The sequence below is a fragment of the Pan paniscus genome, chromosome 9 (assembly GCF_029289425.2).
Source record: "Pan paniscus chromosome 9, NHGRI_mPanPan1-v2.0_pri, whole genome shotgun sequence".
NCBI lineage: Eukaryota > Metazoa > Chordata > Mammalia > Primates > Hominidae > Pan > Pan paniscus.
Genome location: NC_073258.2, coordinates 12,153,660 through 12,172,579, shown reverse-complemented (window position 1 = coordinate 12,172,579; position 18,920 = coordinate 12,153,660). Strand labels below are relative to the sequence as shown.

General features: G+C 39.6%; 1 protein-coding gene across 2 annotated transcripts in view; it reads right to left on the bottom strand.

Moving 5' to 3' along the window:
- The window catches only part of SWAP70 (switching B cell complex subunit SWAP70), an 87,506-nt gene that overhangs the window by 18,740 nt on the left and 49,846 nt on the right, over positions 1 to 18,920 (bottom strand). For both annotated transcript variants that reach the window (XM_003818145.5, XM_003818146.6), the window contains 4 exons: positions 9,278 to 9,505; positions 5,973 to 6,119; positions 4,721 to 4,829; positions 1,475 to 1,656 (listed from right to left, as the gene is read on the bottom strand). In XM_003818145.5, coding sequence (XP_003818193.1) covers positions 1,475 to 1,656; positions 4,721 to 4,829; positions 5,973 to 6,119; positions 9,278 to 9,505 — 666 coding nt within the window. The remainder of the gene's footprint in view (positions 1 to 1,474; positions 1,657 to 4,720; positions 4,830 to 5,972; positions 6,120 to 9,277; positions 9,506 to 18,920) is intronic.

Here is an 18,920-nt window from a genome sequence, read left to right as displayed (position 1 = left end):
TATAAAATGCTCCAAAATCCAAAATTTTTTGAGCTCTGACATAATGCTCAAAGGAAATGCTCATTGAAGCATTTCAAATTTCAGACTTTTGGATTTGGGAGGCTGAGGCAAGAGGATCTCAACTGGTAAATACAGTATATAATGTAAACATTCCAAAATCCAAAAAAATCCCAAATCTGAAACACTTTGGGTCATAAGCATTTCGGATAAGGGATACTCAACCTGTATTGGCAATAATCTATCTTAACCTGGGTAGTATTTTCATGGGTATTCACTGTATGATTATTTGTATATACATATTTCATATTCTCCTCTACAGGTACGAGCTATTTTATAATTTTAAAACTATAAAAAAGGACACCAAGTTCTAGCTCCCCACCATTCCCTCATAACACCCACTTTTGATGTGTGCACAGTGGAAGGAAGCAGCAGCAATCACATACGGCAGGTGCTCAGCGTAACCTTTAAAGGGAATTTTTACAGAAAATATATTGCAGCAGAAAGAGGCAAGATGCAAGACTGTTTCAAGGGTGGGAGGCAGTAAGAAATGAGGAGCTGCTTTTAGAAAGTAAGTGTGTGATAGTAATAACTTTTTCTAAGATTATATATATGCCCATGCAGTTCCTAAGATTATAAAAGCATTCTTAAAAATCTTCATGAGTCTACTCTACTCAGAGGAAGTTCAGCACACAATGTGGCATTTCTATGGGTTACCAAGGGAGAACCCCACTAGGTATGTAGAGTCACAGATTATGAGCCACCCCCATATCCCAGAGCAAAGTTTTTGCACAGATGTGCATGAAAGAGTCCTTGAGCTTGTGGTTAGCAAGTGCTCATTGATTCAAGGCAGACAGACTCAGCCCAAAAGTGTCTCAAATAAAGACCATACCACCCATATACTGGGGACTCACTACCACCCCTGGGATCACGACATAACCGAGGAAGTGTTCCCAGTGAACATCAACTATCTCATATAGCATATGGTACTTGACCTCCTAATCTTGAGATGGAAGGAAAAGCTGACCCAGACTGTATCTTTAACTCCAAACAGTAGGTAAAACTAACAGTTCTAAAGTAAGGGTCTTCCAAGGTACTCATGAGTGAAGATGGGAGCTAAGGAGAAAACTAAAAAGCAACACACCTTGCCCAGGCCACTAAGAACAGCCTTGACACCCTCAAGGGAATGAAATTTCCCATCTTCTTCTGACGAAATTCAACTGTGCTCATTATTATTAAAAATATTCCTTCCTAGCCAATGAAATGTTTTTGCTGCCGAGATCAACATAGTTTCAGGGCTAGGAAAACCAGTATGTCTCACTTGATGGTCTGGAAACACTTCTGAGAATAGTTCACCACAAGTATCTCCCTAAAACTGCACGACATTCGTCTTGGTAGAACCAACACCCCTAAGCAAGGCACGATGGCTTCTGCAGGGGAATGAAGGGCCCTCTCCCAGCCCAGCGCCCATTCCCACCTTCCGCACGGCCTCCAGCTCCTGCTGCTTGCTTTCGTTGGCGGCCTGGAGTTCCTTCATTTGTCGCTCCAGTTCCTCTTGTTCAGCCAGCTGCTTCTTCCGGAGTTCTTTCCGACGCTGGCGGGCTTCTTTGTGTGGTGGAGGGCTGCCCAGCTTCAACAGATGAATAGTAGAATGAATGGCTGTAAAAGGTGTAGGAGGAAAAAAAAAATGGGGAGATATTATTTATTCTTTGTAAGCCTACTATGCAAAGGGCACAGTGGGAAGAAAATGAGACAGGGAGCCAGAAGGCCCAGTGTAGATTCTGATTTTGTCACTCCATAGTGGTGTGACCCTGAGCAGTCACATAACCTCTTGGTTTTTTTTCAGAGCTCCCCTCAAGAAATAACCTCTTGCAGCATCAGTTTCCACATCTTTAAAATGAGAGAGATGATCTATAAAGTCCTTTCTCGCTCCAAAATTCTGTAACTGTATCTGTGCTCAGAAACACTCGATCTGGGAATATTGCACACATTTTTAAGAATTAATGACAATACTTTCGACTCCTTTCTCTATACTTTTCAAAAAGCCAAACAAGATTAAGACACAGTAAGGACAGAGATTCAAATTTCTGATATCTAATTTGCAACCTACTGTGTTTAGTTGGCCTATCATCTATGCCTTATGCAACCCCTTCCTGAGATAACAGGTAACAGCAGCTGTCATTTATTTTAAAAATAAAATAAATATATCCTTTACATGCATTATCTAACTGTTATACAACATCTGATTTGTCTTTTGATATTTTAAATTACTTAAATGTAATTTCTTGAATAGCTAACACTTTCACATTATTCAAATTCAAAAGACACACAGGAAAGTCTCCCTCCTACTCCTGTCCCTCAAGTACTAGATTCCCCTCCCCATTAGCAACTAATGCTAACAGCTTTTATGCATCTTTCCTGAGATAGTATAAGCCTATACAAATAAGTATGTATATATGTCTTCCACCTTCTTTTCACACAAACAGTGGCACAACACACTCTTCTGACCCTCAGTTTTTTTTTATTTAATCTATCTCACAGTTCCCAGTAGCAATACGTAAAGTACTATACATAAAGTACTGCATGGTACACCAAAAGTACTATACATGAAGTACTGCATGGTACACCACTGTGCAGCTAAACCATAACTTATTCAACCATTTCCCTATTAATAGATAGCTAGTTTGCAATCTATGTCATTTTGAAAAATGTGTGAGTATATCTGTCATTATCTATTTTCTAATCCTCACCACAACACTGGGAAGAATGCACTATTATTATCCCCACTCCACAGAAGAGAAAAGCAGTTACAGAATTTATAACTCAACCCAAGAGACCCAGGAAAGAGCATTCAAACCAGGTGCATTTGCCTCGAACTCTTAAACCACATCAAAAATGACTACATTCTCCAATATAATTTTATCTACGTCTAAGAATATAATATTCAGAATCTCCTTTCAGGATTTTTTTTTAAAAGCCCTCTTATATTGCATTTTATTCTTTACCAATTTTGGAATAATGGAACACTTTAAAGTTATTCATTCACTACGGAGCCATAAAAAAGAACAAAATCATGTCTTCTGCAGCAACATGGATGCAGCTAGAGGCCACTATGCTAAGCAAATTAACGCAGAACAGAAAACCAAATAATGAATGTTCTCACTAATAAGTGGGAGCTAAAAACTGGGTACTCGTGGACATAAAAGTGGCAACAACAGACACTAGGGACTACTGGGATGGGAGGTAGAGGGGGGGAAGAGGTTGGAAAACTCTAACTGTTGGGTACAATGCTCACTTCCTGGGTGACAGATTCAATCATACCCCAAACTTCGGCATTACACATATACCCATGTAACAGACCTGCACATGTACCCCTGAATCTAAAATAAAAGTTGAAATATTTTTTAAAGGTTATTAATTCAAAAGTTTGTGTTCCTGAGTTACCCAAAACTAGTGATTTCTTGTGGAAGTAATGGATCTTGAAAATCACTTGAAGTATTAAAAAACTATTGCATAATTCCTCTTTTCTTTTACATATTACCTCAAGCTCAAGATGGCCACTTTAAAATTCTTCACAGTCCTTAAAGGGGAAAATTCTATATTCTTCAAATAATAAGTAAAACCTAAAATCTCTAAGATATGGAATCAACCCAGGTGTCCACCAACAGTTGTAGTGTGTGCATACACACATATACCTTGGAATACTATTCAGTCATAAAAAAAGAATGAAATAATGTCTTTTGCAGCAATATGGATAGAACTGGAGGCTATTATCTTGAAGTATTTCTTGAAATAACCCATAAACAGAACATAAAATACATGTTCTTTTTTTTTTTTTTTTTAAGTAGAGACGGGGTTTCACCATGTTAGCCAGGATGGTCTCGATCTCCCAACTTCATGATCCACCCGTCTCTGCCTCCCAAAGTGCTGGGATTACAGGCGTGAGCCACCGCACTCGGCCTACATGTTCTTATTTATAAGTGGGAACTAAAATATGTGTACACGTGGACATAGAGCAAGGAATAATAGACATTGGAGACTCAGAAATGTGGGAAGGCAGGAGGCCGGCAAGGGATGAGAAATTACCTAACAGCAACTATGCGAGTGATGATTACACTAAAAGCCCAGATTTCATCACTACACAATATATCACTGTAGCAGAACTATACTTGCAACCCCAAAATCTATTTAAAAAGTAAATCTCCCATTTATAATTTACCCAAAGTTCATTATGCAAATAAAACTAATGAAAACTTTGAGAGCGCATCTTAATTTGTTTTTCTCTCAGCTACTGTATCACATGCAGAAAATAACTACAGACAATGAGGAAGTAATGCCTTAGCATCCTTCATGAGATTCAAACCTAGAAAGTCAGAGCTCTCGGCCAGGCGTAGTGGCTCACGCCTGTAATCCCAGCACTTTGGGAGGCCAAGGCAGGCGGATCACAAGGTCAGGAGATTGAGACCAGTGTGACCAACATGGTGAAACCCCGTCTCTACTAAAATTACAAAAACATTAGCTGGGCGTGGTGGCTATAGTCCCAGCTACTCTGGAGGCTGAGACAGGATAATTGCTTGAACCCAGGAGGTGGAGGTTGCAGTGAGCCAAGATAGCACCACTGCACTACAGCCTGGGCAACAGAGCAAGACTCCGTCTCAGAAAAAAAAAAAGACAGTCAGAGCTTTCAAGTTATATCACGGCAAATAATAAAAAATCACCTTACCTTGAATCCACTCCTGTTTCTTCTTCTTATCTGAAGCACTGATTTCAAAAGTCTTATCAAAACATTTTACGAGAAAAAGGCATTTCTTTCCATCTTTGTCAGGCAAGGACTAAAACAGAAAGCAAAATTAGTTCTTCAAAATTTTAAGTATTTAAATGAAATTCAATTTGAATTATTTATAAAAATGAGCTGAAACTTAATGTCAATGAAAAATACCTATAAATTCATATTACTGATTTACTAATGCTGTTTCCTAAGCACATTACTTATGGTAAAAATGACCCCAGTTGGTATACTACATCTAGACTGGTAAAACTATAAACACCTGATAGGATGCCATGCATTGGGATTTCCTGAGTATAGCAGCTCTTATCCTGAGCACCTCCCTTGCAGGAATCCTGGAAGGTACATCTGTGATGATGTTACAAGAGGTATTAACTCCTATGGGATATGAAGCACCTAAGCCAGGGTGATTCCTACATCTGCTTAATGTGGCTTTCTCTCCTTGCACTTGGAATGTTGTGGCTGGCAACCCGTGGTTTCTGTCCTATATGTTTATGAGTAAACTGGCCTTTGGTAACCTTGTAGATCTCCATGTTTAGTTAAATCTAAGCAGACTCCTTCATGGGCATCACACATCTCAAGACATTATTATTCACTAAAATACATTATAGTTTATGTGTGAGATTTCAGGTATTTAAATGTTCTTCAACACATACAGACACGGGGACAGTTCATATAAAAATTAAAAACTCAAAAATTTATGTTCTTGAGAATCTCACTTCTTTAAAGAATTAGTACCTATGAATAAAGTGTCCTGAAAGTCACCCAAAGTATTCAAAGACAATGCTTACATCTTCTTTTATTTCTTGCACTCAAAATGTCCCAGATTTTCTGGCATATTCTTGATTCCAAATATTGTCTTACTGAACTTTTTTTTACTTTATTATCTCTTTTATGACTCCATTTTATTCAATAAATGATTCCTTAAATGTTCCAATAAATGATTTAATCCTTATACTTTATTCACGAGTAGAAGGTTGAAAATAAATTCACATTAGAAAAAAATTTTGTCAGCTATGTTTAATTTTTGGTTCAGAAACCATGGCAACTGCATGCCTATATTATTTTGGAAATGTAAATTTGGGGATTATTTTAAGGTTCTAGAGTCTAGGTGGAAGAAGGTGAGAAGCTACTTCAGCATCAGGGGGCAGCACAGGGTAATCATGCAAAGAAGTAAGAGTAGACTCACCTCTACACAGCAATTTTCATCCAAGAGAATGTCTCCTTTCTTATCCTTCAGATCCTCACTCACATAGTAAGAAATTATGTTGGGTTTTAGTACAAACCATCGTTCAGTCCAATTTTTCCGTCTGTGGCCCTTTTTCATCATGTAACCCTGTGAAAGATTAAATGTGATATAAATTATTGTCTTTTTATTTGTAAGAGCTGACATCTCTTCCTTGATATACTTGCCTACTTCATTATTTGATATATGATCCTGAAAACATGAACACCAATTGTTCTTGGACCCTCTGAGAATCTATGGAGGGGCATTACACCTAGTCATGCAAGCATAACCAGACAAAAATTTGCATATAATTTCAGACACTTCAGAGACAACCCCTCCCCAAAGTGATATGCAGACAATAGAATCCCCTTGATATTAAGTAGCATTTGAGATTTCTAAAAAATCATTATCTTTTAGATATACCTATTGAAATATTTATAAACAAAATAAAATACCTGAGATTTGCTTCAAAATAATACAGGAGAGGTAAAAGTAGGTGGGGTAGGATTAGCCACATGGTGGTGGTTACTGGAGCTGGTTGATGCATATGTGGGAGTTCATTATACTGGTCTATTCCACTTAAAAAGAAAGAATGAACCCCTAACAATGATTCTCTGTAAATTAAAACCTCAATCAGGCCTGATGCAGTGGCTCATGCCTGTAATCCCAGCACTTTGGGAGGCCAAGGCAGGAGGATCGCTTGAGGCCAGGAGTTCAAGATCAGTGTGGGCAACATAGTGAGACTTCATTTCTACAAAAAAAAAATTTTTTTTTAGGAGTGTCGCTCAGTCACCCAGGCTGGAGTGCAGTGGGTGCAATCTCGGCTCACTGCAACCTCTCTGCCTCCCAGGTTCAAATGATTCTCCTGCCTCAGCCTCCTGAGTAGCTGGGACTACAAGCGCATGCCACCACGCCCGGCTAATTTTTGAATTTTTAATAGAGATGGGGTTTCAACATGTTGGCCAGGATGGTCTCAAGCTCCTGACCTCGTGATCCGCCCACCTCAGCCTCCCAAAGTGCTGGGATTATAGGCGTGAGCCACCACGTCCAGCCAAAATTTTTAAATAAAATAAGTAAAACCTCAATCAATGAAAATGTTAAATGACTGAGGTAAGTAAAACCTCAATCAATGAAAATGCTAAAGCTTGGCCACATATATCTTCTAAACCAAATATTCAAGGACTTCCACCTCTGGTACCAACCTACCTTTCTACCTGACCTCTCAGTATTCTGAAGGAGGAACTCTGCCCCAGACCAACAGGAAAATACTGCACCAGGAGTTCAAATACTGGCTTCTAAATGTGGCTTCTAAGCTCACACTCACTAGTTCTGTATTTCCTTCCCACAGACTGGCCTCAAAGGTGTGTGACTCAAATGTTTACTTAAGCAAAATTATACATTATTATAGGCCAAAGCCCTTCAGGCTTGTTTAAGAATAGCTGCTATTTTTAGTATTAAATCTACAGGTGCTGATAGTGCATGATAGAATATACATATCATTAAATATATATGATATTGATTGTAAGTTTCAGTTGGTTATTATATTAAGTTCTAATCATATTACATATTCAGTTTCCTAATCTTTGGACATTTAAGCAAAAGCTATCTCATACGGCAATTCTACTACAGTCATATCCTGCCATCCTAAGAGGCTGAGAATTCCACTTCAGATGGAGACCACGTCTCATACCTCTTTGTAGCACCAAAAACCTATACAAATTCAGCCTCAACATTTATGATGTGCTCCATTAGGAAAAAAAAGAACAAAGACAACACTATTACCTATGGAAGAAAGAAAGGATCAAAGTAAGGAAATCCCAAATCAGTTATTATTCAATATAATAATGTAAGAAGTTTCAAAGAATCACCAAAAAAATATAAATTGTATTTAACAAGCATCGAGCTTCATCTGCTATGCTGGGTGCTGAGAAAAAGAGGACAGTCTAAATAAGACAAAAGCAACTTTGCTACATAAAGGTATTTTTTTTCCCACAAGTAGAGGTATTTTTCTGATTTTATAAAAATAATATAAAATCATATAGAAAGTCCAATAATACAGAAAGGAATAAAGAAGAAAAAAATTCACCAAAATCCCACAATCTAGAGGTGATCACTGTAAACATTTTGGCAAGCACCTTCCTGACAGCTCTACACACATGCATAACATCACCTGAAGGGGATTACAAGATATCTCCTGTTCAGCAATGTGGTTTTTTTTCACTCAACGTTATGCCATGGAGATCTTTCTGGATCAGTGGTTATGAATGTGCACATGACAGGAAGATACTTTAAAAATATTTTGGAAATGGCCTGGGCGTGGCAGTTCACGCCTGTAATGCCAACACTTTGGGAGGCCAAGGCTGGTGGATCACAAGGTCAAAAGATCGAGACCGTCCTGGCCAACCTGGTGAAATCCCATCTCTACTAAAAATACAAAAGCTAGCTGGATGTGGTGGCGCACACCTGTAGTCCCAGCTACTCAGAAGGCTGAGGCGGGAGAATTGTTTGAACCCGGGAGGCGGAGGTTGCAGTGAGCCAAGATCATGCCACTGCACTCCAGCCTGGTGACAGCGTGAAATTCCGTCTTGGAAAAAAAAATAATAATAATAATATATATATATATTGTATTTTTAATACAGACAGGGTTTCAACATGCTGGCCAGGATGGTCTTGAGCTCCTGACCTCGTGATCCACCCGCCTCAGCCTCCCAAAGTGCTGGGATTACAGGCATGAGCCACCACGTCCAGCCAAAATATATATATATATTTTAACTGTATTCTTAACTGTACTTTAAAATTGCACAAATAATTTTTTTTAATGAAAGCCTAATACGAGACTGGAAAAATAAGAAATTTTATTCCTATTCAAAATCAGGCCAGGCCCAGTGGGTCACACCTGTAATCCCAGCACTTTGGGAGGCCGAGGTGGGTGGATCACTTGAGGTCAGGCATTCGAGACCAGCCTGGCCAACATGGTAAAACCCCATCTCTACTAAATATACAAAAATTAGCTGGGCATGGGGGTGCATGCCTTCAAGGCACGAGAATCCCTTGAACCCAGGAGATGGAGGTTGCAGTAAGCCAAGATCATGTCACTGCACTCCAGACTGGGTGACAGAGCAAGACTGTCTCAAAAAAACAAAAAACAAAAAAACGAAATCAGTGTAAGAAAATAAGTGACTTATACTCATCTTTGTGACAAAAATATTAATTTTAAAATGTCAAATTCTAAAGATGAGAAAAAAAAACAGTAACAGAATTCTTACCTGCTTTAACACATCTAATATAAGTTCATTAAAGACTTCATTAATTGCCATAGACACAGTCTGCCGGTCCATGCCTTTGCTAAACTGTCCATTTCCAATAAGCTCAATAAGTTCCCATGCAGAAAGGCCATTTTTACTGTCATCAAAGTTGATTTTATAATGTTCAAATTGTTCTTGCTGCCAACCTCCTCCCATAGCTTCTGTAAGCTTCTTAAGCAGGTATTCAATCTATATAAAGAATGTGAAATAATTATTTCCTAGTTAAAAAAAACTTTAACATAGTTATGTATTTATGTTATAAACACTGATAAGTTCAACTTAGGAAATACTCTTTACAGTTCCAAAAATGCCTACCTTTAGAGTCTCCTAAAATACAGGGAGAGAAGTATAAATAAAATGCCACTGGTCTGTATTAGTGCAGAATAAGTAAAGGAATCAAAAACTGATAACCCTCTAATAGTGTAGTATATTTGTCTGCAGAACTAAAACAAACTGCACATATATGACAGCATACAAACTAATTAATGTGATCTGATTACTCTCTGTTAAATATTTCAATATATCAGAACATTAGTCTTACTCAACAAACAAGCGCTAAATTAAACATCTCAAAGTAATATGTACAAGTTATTGATCAATTTACAAACTTTCCACATAAGCCAATTATTCAAAATTCATGCTGCTTCCTCCCACTGGAACACTACAATGTTGTAAATAATGGTGGAATACCTAGCATGAGCAGGAAAAGCTTACTAAATCCTAAAACATCATACTTTGTGTAGAAAATACTGCTATTGAAATAATAGCAGTTAGGCCAGGAGCGGTGGCTCACGCCTATAATCCCAACACTTTGGGAGGCCAAGGCAGGAGGATCACTTGAGGCATGGAGTTCAAGACCAGCCTGGCCAACATGGCGAAACCCTGTCTCTACTAAAAATACAAAAAAGTTAGCCAGGCATGTGGCGCACACCTGTAATCCCAGCTACTCAGGTGGCTGAGGCATGAGAATCGTTTGAACCTTGCAGGCAGAGGTTGCAGTGAGCGGCGATCGTGCCACTGCACTCCAGCCTGGGCAAGAGCAAGACTCTTGTTTCAAAAAAAAAAAAAAAAAAGTAAAGAAAGAAAGAAATAACAGCAGTTAAACAAAACAATAAGGCAGTAAAACTGAATGAGAATTGATACCTCTTATTTTCTGGAAAGCCCAAATATCCTACACAGTGCTCTCAAACTCAACATATGTCCAAAAATGAATGAATCTTCTCTACTTTCCAAATGGCTTCCCCGCTGTATTATTGATTTCCATTAGGAATAACACCATTCACACATCCATGTCAGGATTCTTGCTCCCCACCCCCCACATCAAACCAAGGATATAATCCTGCTGTTTTATTTCCCTAAATGAGCTCCCTAATAAGTTTGAAAACTGTGGGTTATGGCCCACGATGAAGTCAACTTAGTGGGTAGCAACCAGCATTTTTTTTTAATGGAATGAAAAACATGTGAGTTCATCCACAATAAAGAAATAGTGTTTTGTGATAAGTTTTGCTTTGAGTGTGTGTGTGTGCTGGGTCATGATATAAAATGTTTATCTTCCTATGGGTTGCAGTGAAAATAAAATTTAAAACTTTGTCCCAGGCAGCTCTGAACTCTGTCACTCCTATTTGATCTGCTTTTGGTCGGGCCTCCTGGTTGGTATCTGTACCTCCAGGTCGCCATCTTTTATACATATTCTGCCAGAGGGATTTTTCTAAAACAAAAGCCAGAGCCTGACACTCCCCTCTTTAAGCCCTGCCCTGGCTCCCTATCACCTCAAAGACAGAGGCCAAGCTCCTCTGCATCCCTTGGTGATCATCCCCCAGCCTACTTTCTCAAACATGTCCCACCTCAGACTTTACACTCCACCAATACCACCAATACCATAGATCAGGGGATGCAAACTTTTACTGTAAAGGGTTGAACAGTAAATATTTAAGCTTTGTGCCTCCCTATCATGTGTTCTTCCTTGATTTTGTTTTTTTACAACCCTTCAGAAATATAAAAACTATTCCTTAGCACATGTGCCACGCAAATATAGGCTGTGGGCTGGATTTAGCCAGCAAGCTGTAGTTTGCCACCACTTGCCATAGATTATAAGTAGTTTACCCTCTTACCATATTTTCCTTATGCTTTATGTCATTCCCCACTCTGTCTTCTCTGTCTAGAATACCTTTTCCCACCTCTCGACCCAGTTAATTGGTATTTATTCAAGTCCTACATCCTCTAGAATATTCCTACTCAAAACGAAGCATGCGGACCAGTGACGTCGGCACCACCTGGAAGCTTGTTAGAAATGAAGACTGTCAGACCAACCAAAGGACCAAAAATCAGAATCTGTATTTTAATAAAAACCCCTAGTACTTCCATTTGCACACTAAAGTTTTAAGAAGCACTGCTGCTTTAGCAAACCTGCTCTGACCAACCCTAACCCAGGTCACGTGTTCCTTTTCTAGGTCACTGCACTTAACGTATTTTCACTCGTTCGCTTTTCTACCATTTTCTGCATTCCTTGTAGGAGGAACCATGTCCCAATCATCTTTAATCCCCAAAGCTCAGCGTGGTACCTCAGAGCTCAACTGATGTTTGCTAAACTGAAATTAACTAAGCTAAGCCTTAATTTTCTCATCTATGAAATGGGCATAATAATACTTACAGAAATGCTGTGGGGTGAAATGAGACAAATACGGAGCAATTTGCACAATGCCCATCACATAGTAGGTACTCCACTAATGTTGCTTCCCTTCTGCACTGAGTGAAATACTATTCAACCATTCAAAATTACATTTAAAGAAAGCATTTATGAAACAAAAGAAAGTGAAGAATACAAAACTAAATTTACCTATTATTTCTACTGCACAAAGATTATGTAATTATTTTGACAACTATTTGTCAGAAATAGTAGGTTTAATTTGTTACAATAGGATCATGAGTTAATTTTTTTCCTTTTTCTTCTTTGCATTTCCAATTATTTGGTTATAATGTTTTTTGTAAAATAACATATTTTAACAGAAAAATAGACATGCATGTTTGCAAAGGCATATATATTCACAAAATATCACAAGTTCAAAAAATATCAAGAGAAGCCAGGTGTGATGGCTCAAGCCTGTAATCCCTTTGGGAAGCTGAGACAGGAGCATCACTTGGGGCCAGGAATTCAAGATCAGCCTAGGCAACACGGCAAGATCTCATCTTTACAGAAAAATTAAAAAGTTAGCCAGGTGTGGTGGTACATGCCTGTAGTCCCAGCTACTCAGGAGGCTAAACAGGGAAGACTGCTTGAGCCAAGGAGTTTGAGGTTACAGTGAGCTATGATCACAACACTGCACTTGAGCTTGGGCAACAGAACAAGGCCCTATCTCATTAAAAAAAAAAAAAAAAGAAAGAAAGAAAGAAAGAAAAAATATATTAAAAGGTCTATTGATTTAATTTGATGAGATGCTGTAAGCTCTTTTAGGACGAACATTTATCTTATACCCTAAAAACAGCACATGGTAAGTGTTTACCAAAATTTACTTGTTGGAGAAAAACACGCTTAGATCTTTTCTTTCTCTTGTTGGAGATATGTCATCTACTGTTAAACTTATCAGATATTATCAGGTATTTCCTTGGCTCTTTAAAGAGAAGTAACAGGGATAGGCAGAGGAAGAGAAAAAAAGAAAATGTTAAGAAAAAGGGAAAAGGGAAGAGGGAAGGAGAAAATGGGACAGAAAAGAGAAAGGTATAAAAAGATTAAGAGATTGAAGGCCAGGCGTGGTGGCTCACGCCTGTCATCCCAGCAATTTGGGAGGCCAAGGCGGGCAGATCACCTGAAGCCAGGAGTTCCAGACCAGCCTGGCCAACATGGCAAAACTCCATCTCTACTAAAAATACAAAAATTAGCTGGGTGTGGTGGCGTGCACCTGTAATCCTAGCTACTCGGGAGGCTGAGGTAGGAGAACCGTTTGAACCCAGGAGGCAGAGATTGCAGTGAGCCAAGATCACGCCACTGTGCTCCAGCCTGGGAGACAGAGCTAGACTCCATCTTTAAAAAAATAAAAAATAAGAAGAGATTGAAGAGATAAAAGCAAGAAAAAGAGAGTCAAAAAGGACATTAAGATAAACAACTGCTCAAGGTACAATAAGCAGTAGCATTAACAGGTACAGAAATTCAATCTCCCTAAGGCAGCAAAAAGAAGGGCCCAGGCTGGCAGATTACAACTTGGGGTACAGGGAGTACAGGCACAAGTCGAAGTTTTAGTAGCAAGGCAAAGGAAGCACATGTGTATAGCCACATGTGTGTGCAGTATGACTACACATGGGTGAGACAAGATGGTAGAGCCGATTGACCATGTCCTGGCACAAGTCAAGAATCAACCTTAGCTCTTCCTCACCTACCTCTTACTGAACCCACGCCATTCACACTCCAAGCTTCAGTTTCTTCAAAATCAGATGACTTTTTATGTTTGTAACTCAGAAAGCGCCTATTAGTAGCAAACTCAGCTCTAGAAGTAGCTTGCCAGGTTCATCCTGAACCTTTCTGAAGGTGCCCTCCCAAGCCTTATGAAGTTGTCATTAGCACCCAGCTTCGATCTGCTCAGCATTCCCAGTGACTGTGCCAGACAACTAATCTAGATTCATTTCCTGCTGACTTTCAACACAATCATATACTTATCATAACCAAATAACTTAAGGGCCTTTTGATTCATTATATTGGGCCAAGGAGAGACAAACATTACCATTCTCCACTATTCAATTATACTAAATAATAAATCATGTGTTGCCGTTTTAGTCTCTAGTGGCCTGCATCAATTCTAAGAGCTCATTCAGTTTCAGGAAGCAGCTTACTTCCTCCTTCCAAGCAAGTTTCACCAAAAATAACAAAGAAAAAACTTTCAAGATGCATGTGATTTTCGAGGCCTTCAGTTCCAAAATTTATTTTATTAAAAATGCTTTCTCTATCACCATTAATAAGGGGCATTTTATTGGCTTAATAGGTTTTATTTATTTAGGGTCTCTTAAAACTATTTCAGGTTCAATTTTTAACTGCATCAAGGCAATTCTACACAAGAGACACATCCTGTTTTGTTCCTGGTTCTGTGAGAAACAAATACTAAATAAAAACTGTACTTCGCAGGCACCTATTTCCAGGAATATATTCTAACAAAAATTATGGAACGAACTCAAATGGGGACACACTATTTCTTACAACTATGTGACAGAAACATCTTAACTTTACTATGTAAGTCACTTAAATATTTATTTAACATACTTGACACTACTTTCTGGGTAACAGAAAACTGAATCAAAAGCAAACATTAACTTTTTTTTTTTTTAGATGGAGTCTCGCTTTGTTGCCCAGTGGCACGATCTCGGCTCACTGCAACCTCCACCTCCTGGGTTCAAGCGATTCTCTTGCCTCAACCTCCCAAATAGCTGGGATTACAGGCATGCACCACCACACCTGGCTAACTGCCATGGTTATATCTTTTTTTTTGAGACAGGGTCTCATTCTGTCACCCAGGCTGGAGGCAGTGGAGTGATCTTGGCTCACAGCAGCCTTGACCTCCCAGGCTAAAGCAATTCTCCCACTTCAGCACCCCTGCTTGGCTAATTTTTTATATTTTTTGCAGAGATGGGGTTTCACCATGTTGCCCAGGCTGGTCTCGAATTCCTGAGCTCAAGTGATCAGCCTACCTCAGCCTCCCAAAGTTCTGGGATTACAGGTGTGTGCCACTGCACCCAGCTGACAATTATATCTTTTTTTTTTTTTTTTTTTTTTGATTCAGTGTCTCGCTCTGTCCCCCAGGCTGGAGTGCAGTGGCATGATCACAGCTCACTACAATGTCTGCCTCCTGGGCGATCCTCCCACTTCAGCCTCCCGAGTAGCTGAGACTTCAGGCATGTGCCACTGTGCCCAGCTAATTTTTGTATTTTTTGTAGAGACGAGGTTTCACCATGTTGCCCAGGCTGGTCTCAAACTCCCCAGCTCAAGCAATCCTCCCACCTCAGCCTCCCAAAGATTGCAGGCATGAACCACCAAGCCAGGCTGGTTATATTTTACATTGTATTAATTAAGGCTTAAAAAAAAAATCTTTCTTAAAAAACACTCTAAACAAAATGCAAATGATCATTACGGTAAGTGGATTATTGGAAGGAAGTATTACTTCAAATTTATAAATCCTAAAAACTACTGATAAGATAACAAGTTAAACCCACCTATATGTTCATGAAAAATTATGACATTATACTTCAAAATTTATTTTTTAAATATATCTGTTTTCACATTAAATTTTATTAAAATCTGTAAGTCTACAATCAGTCCAAATATAGTTTTTGAAGTGTTATTATTCAGAAAGGAAGCAAAAGCTAACAGAGAATGTATTTTTCATAATATAGCATGACCTTGAGTTTGCAGTGCTTGGTCAAAGGCCAGGTGATAGGCTAAGAGCTTCATAAATACAAATCCATGTGATTAACCTCAGGAGGGTAGTTCAGCAGCTAGACAAAGCAATCTCACATAAATCTACTCCAATGATCCCTTCTTTCCCCACACAAGCACTCCTGGCCCCAGAGGAAAATCTGTAAAACTAACTCAAATTCTACTTCTAACCAGAAGAAATGATGAGAGTAAAAGCTGTCAAAGCACAGAGTGAGTCCAAACAGTAACATGACAAGGTATGCTGCCTGGCTATTCTAACAAATCAAAGAAAGGCTGTTCACTTCTCAAATGAGATTAACTTGATTTGAAAGAGAATCAAGACATTTCTGTTAGCCTGAAAAGGTGAAGAAAAACATGCCAGGAGCCTTGGCTGGGCTCTGGCCTACAGAAACGCACATCAAGGCCCATGTGGGTCCCAATTCTTTGGGATGCCTGCAGCACAAATCTTTTGAGTTTCTTAGGCACAGTAGTCAGAAAACTGATGCTGACTGGCTCCCTTCACAGCCTGTGGCTCAATGGTGATTTAATGCCATTGACATGTCATCCACATTAAGCAAGTGCTGCCTAAGGCAATAAAAACACTCACTAATTTCTAATTCTGAAATCAGGACAAGGTCACTTTCAAGTCCACCAAATATTTTAGTGATGGAAAAAAACAAAACATCAAGGGTAAGAGACCCACCCCACATCCAGTTTTTCAAAGAAAACACAATTAATTGTGGAACACAGTATAACTACAAAATGTTTTAAAATACTGTAATTTTTTTTTTTTTTTTTTTTGAGACAAGGTCTGGCTCTATCTCCCAGGCTACAATGCAGTGGCATGATGCCACTCTCTGCTCACTGCAAGCTCCACCTCCCAGGCTCAAACCACCCTTTCAGACTCAAGCCATCCTCCCACCTAAGCCTCCCAAGTGGCTGGGACAACAGGTGCACACCACCATGCCCAGCTAATTTTTGTATTTTTTTGTAGACACACGGTTTCACCATGTTGCCCAGGCTAGTCTTGAACTCATGAGCTCAAGCGATCTGCCCGCCTCAGCCTCCCAAAGTGCTGGGATTATAGGCTTGAGCCAGCACACTTAGCCTAAAATACTGTAAATTTTATTTGCACAATTCTTTCAAGCAGCAGCTAGGTTTTAAAACCACCACTGGGATATTCTTTTCTACAGACATTCCCTTCTATACACCTCTGTATTAAGCTAGACAATTTCCTTGGACAAAAATTTCATAGCATGTTTTATTTTTCATTTCCTTTTTCACATACATACACGATTACATCATTATTGTTATTAAGCACTAAGAAACTGTTCCCACCACTACAGTGAAACTGCCTTCTCCTTGATCACCAGCGAGCACCTAATTGTTAAATCCAAGGGCAACTTCTCACTTACCATTGTCTAATTTTTCCACAGCATCTAATGCCAGTAACTACTTTTGTGCTTCTTAAAACTTTGTGTTTCTTAGACATCTATGACTCAGCACTCTCCCAGTTCTCCTACCTCATAGCGTGTTCAATTCAGCTTCCTTTGCCAAATCGACTTCCTCTTTCTGCTACAGAAATGGTCCCAAGGTTCCGTCCTTGGCACTCATGTCTCCAACTACAGTCTTCCTCCCTGATCTAACCTACTCTTGTGGTTTCCCCACCTCTGTCTCCAGCCCTGGCCTCTCACAAGCTGTAGATAAACACTTCTAGTGCACAGCTCCACAAGGATGTTCCACCTAAAATCCCAAATGTACCAAACCCACCACCATGCAATATGTCCCAAATTTGTTCATCATCCTACCATTCATTCACACACACCCCTTTTAGTGAGCAGCTACCATGGGTCCAGGCACTTTAATAAATGTTTCACATACATCAACTTTTTCAATCCTCACAGAGTCCAATGAAGAAAGTAGTTATCCCCATTTTACAGATGGGGAACCCCAAACAGAGAGAGTGAGTAATTTGTCACAAAGCTAATAAGTGGTAGAGTTGGGTTTCAAACCAGTCAGTCTGATTTCAGAGACTATGCTTTAAACAAATATACTACATTACTCCCCAGTTGCCCAGGCCTGAAACTTGTCTCTGCTTCCCCACAGCCAGGAACTATATGTTTGGTCCTGTGACCTCTAGGTTCTTCCCATCTGGCCTTCTTTTCCATTCTCGCTATATTTTAGTCCTCAATGCCACTTAGCTTCTCTCAACTTCTCACCTCCCATGTCTCCATATTTCATCTATTCACCTATCACTCTCCTCCTCAAAAATCATCAGTGGCTCATCTTTCCACACTGCCTACAGGATAAAGTGAAAACTCTCCAGCTTCATCTACCGCCTATCTTCTTCACAGCCATCATGTTCCAGTAAGAAAGGACATGTATCATTCTTTTTTGACTGCCCAGCATTTAACCCTTTTCTTATGTCTGGGGAAATCCCTACCTGCCAATGTAGAAGCTGAAAATGCAAATGTATCCTTTCCAAGACTCCATTGCAGCTAGTGCACAGTGCCTGACCTAGGCCATGCCAATTAGATACATCATACCCTGATGATAATTGGGAAGTGGGCACTATGGAGAACTCTCCCTCATAGGAAGAACAGCTCCAAGAAAAGTTGAGTTCTGGGGCAGTGATATGGTTTGGCTGTGTCCCTACCCAAATCTCACCTTGAATTCTCAGGTGTTGTGAGAGGGACCTGGTGGGAGGTAACTGAATCATGGGGGCAGGTCTTTCCCGTGCTGTTCTCGTAATAGCGAATAAGTCTCATGAGATCTGATGGTTTTATAAAGGAGAGTTTCCCTGCACAAGCTCTCTTCTCTTGTCTGCCACCATGTGAGACATGCTTTCACCTTCTGCCATGATTGTAAGCCCTCCCCAGCCATGTGGAACTGTAAGTTCATTAAACCTCTTTCTTATATAAATTGCCCAGTCTTGGGTATGTCTTTATCAGCAGCATGAAAATGGACTAATACAGGCAGCAATCAGTGTCCAGGACCAGATGTGTTCCATGGTATAAGTGCAACACCCATCCTCTGGTGGCAGCAGCATTTTCCTTGTTGTTCCTCATGGAGTGGCCAGTACAGTAAATAGGACAGACCAAATTGCATAGCCTCCACACCTGTTTTTTAAGTCATCATGATGATTCTGTAAGCTATCCAGCATACTTTTAAAAAATCCCCTTTTAGGCCCTGCACAGTAGCTCATGCCTG